Below are 8,865 nucleotides of genomic sequence, written 5' to 3'. Positions count from 1 at the left end.
TGACAGCTCAGCCACTCACCCCTAATTATTGCTCAGTAATTTATGAGTTACTGCCACAAGATTATGCATCACTATCACAAATCCTCCAGTCAGATATGGCGGATATCGAGTGTCGCGAGTAGTTGCGCGCGCTTTGCTGCGGCGCGGCTAGAAATAGTCCAGTCATGCTAATATTGGCGCGGAGTTACCGGGCAGAGATCATGTAACAGCTTTCCCTAATCAGATTTATGAGCACATTAGCATTTGTATATCTATCTAATTTATTGCATGTAATGTTCTATTTTTTCTATGGCTATTAATTAAGCTAATCGTTCTCACCTACTCTTTTTAACACTGGCATGTGGTCATACATTTTTTATTTATTTATATATTTTTAAATGTTGGTTTAAAACGTCTGTTTTAAATTATAAGATTTGGTAAATTCTGTAGGCCTTACTCTTTTATTTTTGCACACCATACTGAAAACCCACACTGAAACACACACTGCTCTTCAGCATAATCTTGTAGCTACATTTTAATTGTTTCATAAATTTTGTCTTTCCTAATTGTTTACTTTGTGAAGCTGTCTCATTGAAAGCCTAATAGAGCACATATTGTGTGACAACATGCCCCAATAAAGGTCAAGATCTGTAAATCTACAGAAGGTAAGTTGATTCAGAATACAGAAACTGAAAATTTAAAAATAAACCGAGATAGCCCTGCTCTCCTCTACACTTGTATTTCTATATCCAGTATTATGTATTTTTTACTATATAGTTTATAAAATCATGTTCATATGGCCTAGTGAGCTTGTCAATTTCATTATCAACAGTACTGAATACTGTAGTACACATGACAAATGTAATTGACTCAACTTTGAACTCAAGGCTAGGACACAAACAGGCTACAAATACAACCAATTTTTTAAATACCAATACTGTGCTTTGCTGTCACAAAAACTAATCTACCATATGAACTCATTGAGTTTTTCATGCACCCCTAACACTTTAGGACGCTCCTCAGTGCTGGTTTCAAAAAAGAGGCCTTTGTTTTACCCACTTAATCAAGAGAAACCCCTGGCCACACATCTCTTGTCCATCATTGCTGTTGTCATAAGCCAATATTAATCTACAGCTGTCCGGTATTCACTGCAACCACAACCAAAAAGAAAAGGATCAAATGGCAGCGTGATAACATTCACTCTCCCGCTTTCTTTCTTGCTTCCCATTTCCTTTTCATTGTCTGACTCTATGACCGAACAAAACATCAAACAGATTAAAAGTAGCCCATGGTTATATTCCTACTCATGTTGCGAACATACTGATGCACAAAAATGTATATTGAAACAAATAATTTAATCTCTGATGGTCTCGCTTTTGAGGTTTGGAAGGCTGCAGCAAATTCATAATAGTCTTTTGTTTCCATCTAGCAGAAATACATTTCATGATGTGCCTGGTATGAAAAGATGCCTCTATACTCAAGTTTGCAATTTAATGAGCTGACGCTTAAACATTTAAGAGCAGCAAAAAGTGTGTATCGCCTGGTTTTATTTCCATTTTTGTTTCATAGGATGAAGTTAGACAACTGATTAAAAACAGACAACACCTCATTCTCCTCAATGCACTGGAAAAATACTTTGAAAGGTAATATATTACATGTCATACATTCAAATACACCGTGGTGAGACGTCACCCTATAGGCTGAAGGTGACTGAAAGTGGTTGTTAAAAAAGTACAAATGAAAGAATTAATATTTCTGTCATGCTGTTTGCAACTGGATACACATATAAGACACATAAAGTATATACAGCACAGCGTAATGGTGTTTGTATCTACTTCCATTAAAACCCACACCACTCCTCAGAAACAAATGAAAAGCCAAACCAGTTGTTCCCTTTCGCCGTGAGTCCAGATACAACAAAATGCCTGTTTAATGAAATCCAGGGCACACAGTGCCGTTGTGTGTGTGTCTGCTAAGTTCCACAACAGTTGTCGGTGACAGGTGCTGAAAGCAATATAGATAGAGTCAAGTGGCTTCAAATAGCCACTCTCTGTCTTCAGAGATGATAGGGAATGCTGCTCTCGCATCAGAAACTCTGTCATTTCTAGACGGTCCGTTTTTCTGTAAGTTCGTCCCTTTGAAGTAACATTTGTCCTTTTTTAAAATCTTATTTTGGGTCAGTTTCGCTGAGGGTCAGGGGAGGGAAGGGGCGAGAGCAGCATGCTTGCTCCTCTATTCAGTCTTTTCTCTTTGAGAGAGAGTTTTGCATTCATCCGAAGAGTTCAGCTTAGGATGGTCCCGCTGCAGAGGGTGTAGCGCCGAACTGCAAGTGAGACGAGAATCTGTTACAGAAAAGCCAATGAAAGACAAGCCAGCGGAGAAAGAAGTGGCCACGGGCCACTAAAACCAGTACAAGTCCTTGCTCTTATCCTGGCTCTGTAGACCTGAGAGGAAGAAGGAAAAGGAAGAAAAGGATAAAGAAATGAGGAGAGGGAAAACAAGCAGCAAATATAGAGAAGTGAAGAGACTTCAGGTAAAGAAAGCATTGAAGAGTGAGAGTGAAAATGAGGAACGAATATCAGCAGAGCAAGGGTCAAACTCAAAAACCTTGAAGATAACTAGATTTAAAACTCAGAATATGTACTTCAAGAAGCTCTTAGACATTAGTATTTTTACATTATATGTTTGATCAGTTTTTGAACTGACTTTTTTATACACTATTTTTAACCTACCGTGGCCCTAGAATGTATTTAGACGCTTCAAGGCACACTTAAAAAATCTAAATGTCATTGCATTATATAACAAAATATTAAAGAGTGTGGCATTTGAAGACAAATCATACTGGAGCTTTTCTATGAAATAACTTCAGTTTTCTTCACAGTTATTTGAACTGATGTCAAAGTGATTTTAGTAGATGTGTGATGTCAGTTCTCCTAAAATTCACACGGGCATCCTGACAAAGTGCCTACAGGTTTAGTTCATCACATTAACTACACTATGTTCGAAAGTTTGGGGTTAGTAAGATTTTTTTTTTAAGTCAGTAAGGATGCATGGAATTGATTAAATTGACAGTTAAGACATTTATAATGTTACAAAAGAATTCTATTTTTAAATAAATGCTTTCTATTCAGTAAATAATCCTGAAAAGATGTATCCCAGTATCCACAAAAATGAAACAGAATTGTTTTCAACATTGATATTAATAAATATTTCTTGAGCACCAAATCAGCATATTGATTTCTGAAGGATCAAGTGACACAGAAGCCTGGAGTAATGATGCTGAAAATTCAGCTTTGCCATCAAATAGAAAACATTTATATAAAAATGTCTAAATATATAAAAACATTTATATATAAATATATCCTCTATAAATAGATTGTCTGTTAACTTTGTGCATAATTTCTACTAACATCTGGCAACCAGAAAGTTATTTATTATTATTTAATGCCAAAACCTTGTTTTTAGTGACATGTTTTTCTTGCAAAGTGTTCTATTCTAGCAAATAAATGGCTTTTGTTTTGATATTTAGTTTTTAAATGCGGTCACAACCATTCGTTTTTTAAGTGTAGCTCATGTGAATAAACACTGCTGCTGTATGTAGACTGCATGATGTTCACACCTGGATCCATGTTCAGACTCATATCAGAGCTCGCCGCTGTGAAAGCTCCGGTCCACGCCGAGCTGCCTGGCTCACTCTTGCTGATCTCGCACGGCGAGGCTCCAGGTGCGGGAACAGTGGCTGGAGGATGTCTATGCGGCCGCACCGAGGGCACGAGCAGAGAGCTGTAACGGGGGTCAAAGTGCGTTCCGTACATGTCGTGCATGGAGGGCCGGGGGTAAGCAGACCCCTGGGTGCCGATGGCTCCGCTAAGCGAGTAAGGGTGATGGTGGTGAGAGGGGTGCCAGGGCTCTGGGGTGGCTTGGTGAAGGTGGCTATGTAGAGATGCGGTGGAGTATGGGTCAGCTGGGAAGGGAAGATCTGTGTGAGAGGAAGCCAGGGTGCTGCTGAGAGATGCTGTAACCGACGGCTGATATGCACTGTTCCAGAAAGAGGGAGGGAAGCTTCTCTGGCTCATAGGGAATGATCCGTCTGGGGTGGGAAACATTTAGATGTTCTGCATATTAATGTGCATAAAAGCATGTGATAATTCAAATATATAACATTATGAACCTTTAAATATTTTGTTTGAGATTAAAATAAAATGTCCACACATTTGGATACACAAAACATAAATGCAACAAATTGATAACAAATGATGTCCTTAATATCTTAATTTAATTTGCACTAGCTTTAAAAAAAAATCTATGTATTGATACCGAAACAATGCAAATAAAATTGTGCCTGTTGCAATGATTAATAGCTATGCAATAATAATTGATTGTAAAAACAAATGATATCCTAAGTTAACTTATATGCATGAGCTTTTATTAATCTACCTTTTGATACTGTAGCAATCCAAAAATTAAAAAAATAAATAATAATAACCGGTCTGTTGTGATGTGCCTTTCTGAAGTCCTGATTATTATTTGCATTACTTGCATCTATCTATTGATCTTACAAAATGATAAACTTAATAAAATTGTGATATTGCCATGACTAATATCCGTACAATCAAAATTGATTGTTAAAATGATGTCCTAAAAGTATTTAATATATTTATAATATACTATTTAATATATAATATTTGAATATATTTTGATTCATTGGCATTAGATTTTAAAAATCCATCTATTGATCTTGAAACAATGCAAAAAATTGAAATTTGTTTCCATTGTCATGACTAACAGCTGTGCAATCATAAAGGACGCAAGGAAAAGAAATATTAAATTAAATGTAAAAAATAATGTCCTAATTATATGTATATCTTAATTTAATTTGAATTAGCTTTTATAATCTAACTATATCTATCTTGAAAAGTAAAATCATTCCCATGACTATAAGCGGTGTAGTCATAAAGGATGAAAATAAAACTTATACGCTTTATAGGATAAATGAGAATGCAGGCTGCATCAGATTCCCACCTCTCCAGGACGATGCACCTCTCGCGGTCTTGATGTTGGTGGATCCAGGTGTGTAACTACTGGACTGACTCAAAGCCCGACTAAAATGTTCATCCACCACCGAACTGATGTCCCCTTGGAAATACGTGAATAGCACACATCTGGAGCTGATGTACTCAGCCTCCGGCGGGTGATCTTTCTCCCGGGCGCAGTCCTCCTCTTTTATAGGTGGCCCAGAGAGATTAGAAAAAGAAGAGCTGCTTCCACTCACTGTTTCTGGGGATTCTTGCATTTTCGAGTAAAATGCCAGTTTCTGAAAGCATGTAAAAATGGCAAAAATTATTTAACATTCAACTCTGATATCATTTACATGATACAGAATTACACTCACATGCATTCTATTTAATACACAGACAGATATAGGGAATCAGTATAGTAGTGCATTACATCAGTGTGTTTGCTCTTGCACAATTTGTGCTCATATAATGTTTCAAAAACTTCAGTTCTTTTCAAACACTAGCACACAGAAATATACTCTCCATAAGGCATTACACATGCTGGTATTTCTACACTAAATATTCATTTAGGATAACAACATGAGATCTATAAAATACACAAAATCTGTTTGCGAGCCTATTTTTCTATTCTTGTTATGAAACAGAGTAAGAATTATACGAATCAAATTAAAACAATTTCAGAAAGACTAAAAGCACATTTTGCTTAATAGTTAATAGGAAGTTAATAATCAAGCTAATATGTCATACATACTGATCATATATACCTATACAATCAATAATGTGTGTACATTTAAAATGATTAAAAGCAAACAAGTAGGCTATGTGAAATGTTATATTAAAATGCTTGCTTTTAATCATTTTAAAAAACACTTAAACCACCATTAATATGTTGTTTTCCATTAACATCTAACTATGTGTCTTGTTTTAAAACTGTAAAACTATTTATTAAAGATTGCAGGCGCAACAAGTCAAAGTTGCGCGCAAGGATTCGGACACAAATCAAAACAAACAGATCTACTGTAAAATCAAATTAAAATGCATTTTCGTCTCACAACACAGACGCATAATAAAGTTAAATGAAATATGAACATACCTGATGGTGATATGGTGTGTATGCTGTGGTAAAATAAGGCTGAGGTGGACCATAAACTTGATACATGACATCCAAGCAGCTCATGGCGAAGACAGCTGTTATATCACGTATAGAAACTTATTAGCGGAATGAAAGGACGCTTCATTTGAAATAAAGCGCTGGCTCAGCGTGCACAGATAGAAAATGAAGCTCCGCGTAGAGTCCGGCTGAAGCGCACTGAGGAGCTTTTATGTTCTGTACTCTATCTTTACGCACGAGTCTGATTCACTTTAGAGATTCGGTTCATTCGAATGATGACTGGTTCAGTAAGTCGTTTCATTTGAATCGAATCATCACTCAAAGGGTTCCCGCGAGTCCTTGTGCGCGCGATGCAGGTTATTGCTTGCAGTAAATCCTCGAACATGACATTTGCACAACAATATATCTGGTAGGTTTGTTTTGAAATATGGTAGCTGGTTTCTAGCATGTCATTCCCTAAACCAGTGATAATGTTCCAAAACAATGGGTCGAAACTTAGTCAATTTACTCAATTTAATCTAGTCCAGTTCCAGTTTCATGCTGACATCCTAACTAAGATCTCTAATGTGTCAGTAAACATAGGCCTAGTCTATGCTTTATGTTGTATTGAAGTTTTTTAAAAAGTGAAATATTACGTTGTGTTTCTAAGAAGCTTCTTACCTAATCATGTTACTATGAAAGTTGAAGGTCGCGTGATTAGAAACACTGCAAAACGGTGCGTGAATCGCTAAGAAGAATCGGTTCAACTAAACGACTCCTGAATCGAACCTGTATGAAACGAGGCGTTTTGACGTAAGTCTAAACCACAGACCAATATGAATTGTTCCTGCAGGTAGCTTAATGTCCCTTTAACCATCTAATTGTTCTGGTTTAACAAATAAAAAAAATATAGGCATATAAATATATATATATATATATTAGATTTGAGTGCATATTTAATAACACAATCCTCTGAGACAGTGACTGCAATATACAGTAGGCTAGTCAACATCTGAAGTGGATCAAAACCTTTCATCAAAGCTGTCCTAAAACCTAAAACCAAAATGCGTTCTTCTCTTAGGACAACTTTGATGATTTTTTTTTAACCACTTCAAATGTTGATTACTGTATCTACATAATTACATTTTCTGGTACCTTCTGTCTCACAGAAGCAAAATTCAAAAAGTTCACGTCATTTGAACAATAAACAACAACTTTCAGCTGAATAGAAAATGTGTATTAGGCCTACAATATGATTGATTGTACAAACTATACAGATAAATTATTGCTAAATAAGTGTGCTGCAATCTGTCTATTTAAAGTGCCATTGTTTTCTTTTGTTCAGTTGCCTTGGGCTCTTTAGATTTCCAGGTCAAAGGTCAAATAGTTTTCACGCAATTGGTACTGGGGTTAAGGGGCATTTTTCTGTCATTAGGACCCTTAAAATCAACAATATGTTGCAACTGAGAAAACACTGATACACTGGTCGGTCTGAGACAATTATGCTGCTGCTGTAGTAACCAATACACTTCAGAAGAGCCGCTGTAGTGGTGGCTAAAGCTCATCATGATTTAACTGGGAATTTCACAGGAATGTTTGGTATTCTGTCACGTTACTCACATATAACCCACTTCATGGAGTCTTTCACAAATTAAGCTAAACTAGCGCTGTCCAGAGTGCTGGAGGTGAAATATTCCGGTTATTTGTCAACAAACACTAATAGCTGTATCTGAGGTGTAAAGTGATCCTCACAGTTGTAACTTCTGTATTTACTGTAGTGGGATTTTCCCAGGATCTGTACATTCTTCTACTAGATACTCCCATACATTTTCTAAGGGTCCAAACAGTGATACAAATGGTTTTCTATTCAACAACAAAACACTTTCATGAACTTGGAAAATGAATTGCTTTTCAATATAGATCATCTGTGTACCACAACTGTTATGTTGGCTCCTATATTAACATAACCAAGGAGGAAATCCTTGAAAGAAATAGTTAGTAGAGGATGTCTGTCCATTCTGTCAATACAAATGTCATTGTTAAATAATTGTCCACATAAAGATGACATTGTTAAAAATACTACAATGAAACAGCACATGCAATAGCATCAAAATTATGATGACAATTATGCAAGCATATCTTTAAAAATTGCCTTAATTTTATTCATATTTTTCAGAAAGCCATTAAATTACAGCAACACAGCAAACATACTGAAAACAAACACTGAATATTTTTTTATACAGTCAACAGAAAATATAGTGTGAAAAAAATAATGCTTTTACTAAGTAGGAAATAAAATCAAATTGTAAAATAATCTAAAAACAAACTTTTTAAATCTATCAATTATAATTTGAATTCATATTTTTTAAATATATATTTTGTTAGAAATTCTAGAAACATAAATGGCATCTCTTTGAGAATATAGCAATAAAAGATACAAATTGCTTCTAATTCAACTCAAATTCATTGTTCATGCTTCAAGTTTAGCGCTTTCACACCTGTTCACAGATAGAGTTACAGCATGCAATAACTCTCCATTTCTGATGTGACAGCTCTCAAACAATGAGGGTTTTAGACTGTGTAACCTGACAAGGTTTCTATTTCTACCCAAATAGCTTAAGGACAAGGAAATGTTGAGTGCTAACACCCAGCTAATAGGACCTAACCTGCTGAAACAACAGTGCATTCAACACATCTAATGAATCAGGGAAGATCAGGGCACATCGCTTACTGCTTTAACCGGCCCACAGTTTTCAACACAGGCTCTTTCCTCTAATA

The 8,865-nt window shown here is 36.0% G+C and overlaps 1 protein-coding gene across 2 annotated transcripts; it reads right to left on the bottom strand.

Annotated features, from left to right (window-relative positions):
* Positions 1 to 1,508: 1,508 nt before the first annotated feature.
* On the bottom strand, positions 1,509 to 6,315 carry LOC132106516 (transcription cofactor vestigial-like protein 2). Of its 2 annotated transcripts, none has more exons than XM_059512267.1 (4): positions 6,091 to 6,315; positions 5,002 to 5,293; positions 3,599 to 4,069; positions 1,509 to 2,423 (listed from the first exon to the last, which is right to left on the bottom strand). In XM_059512267.1, the coding sequence occupies exons 1-4, from the start codon at positions 6,172 to 6,174 to the stop codon at positions 2,380 to 2,382; spliced, it is 891 nt and encodes a 296-aa protein (XP_059368250.1). In that variant the 5' UTR covers positions 6,175 to 6,315; the 3' UTR covers positions 1,509 to 2,379. The 2 variants fall into 2 exon arrangements, with proteins under 2 accessions (XP_059368250.1, XP_059368251.1); XM_059512268.1 differs by having other exon boundaries at positions 1,509 to 2,302.
* Positions 6,316 to 8,865: the final 2,550 nt, after the last annotated feature.

The sequence above is a fragment of the Carassius carassius genome, chromosome 27 (genome assembly GCF_963082965.1).
Source record: "Carassius carassius chromosome 27, fCarCar2.1, whole genome shotgun sequence".
In the NCBI taxonomy this organism is placed as follows: Eukaryota; Metazoa; Chordata; class Actinopteri; order Cypriniformes; family Cyprinidae; genus Carassius; species Carassius carassius.
Note: the sequence above shows the minus strand (reverse complement) of the source record. Positions and strands in the feature narration are given on the sequence as shown.

Bases quoted from the DNA above. Each gene is read 5' to 3' on its own strand.
- LOC132106516 (XM_059512267.1), bottom strand. From the start codon at position 6,174: ATGAGCTGCTTGGATGTCATGTATCAAGTTTATGGTCCACCTCAGCCT. The intron at 4,070-5,001 runs GTGGGAATCTGA...TTCCCACCCCAG, and splicing joins AGGTGCATCGTCCTGGAGAG to ACGGATCATTCCCTATGAGC. The intron at 2,424-3,598 runs GTGTGAACATCA...TCTTCCTCTCAG, and splicing joins GAGTCTGAACATGGATCCAG to GTCTACAGAGCCAGGATAAG.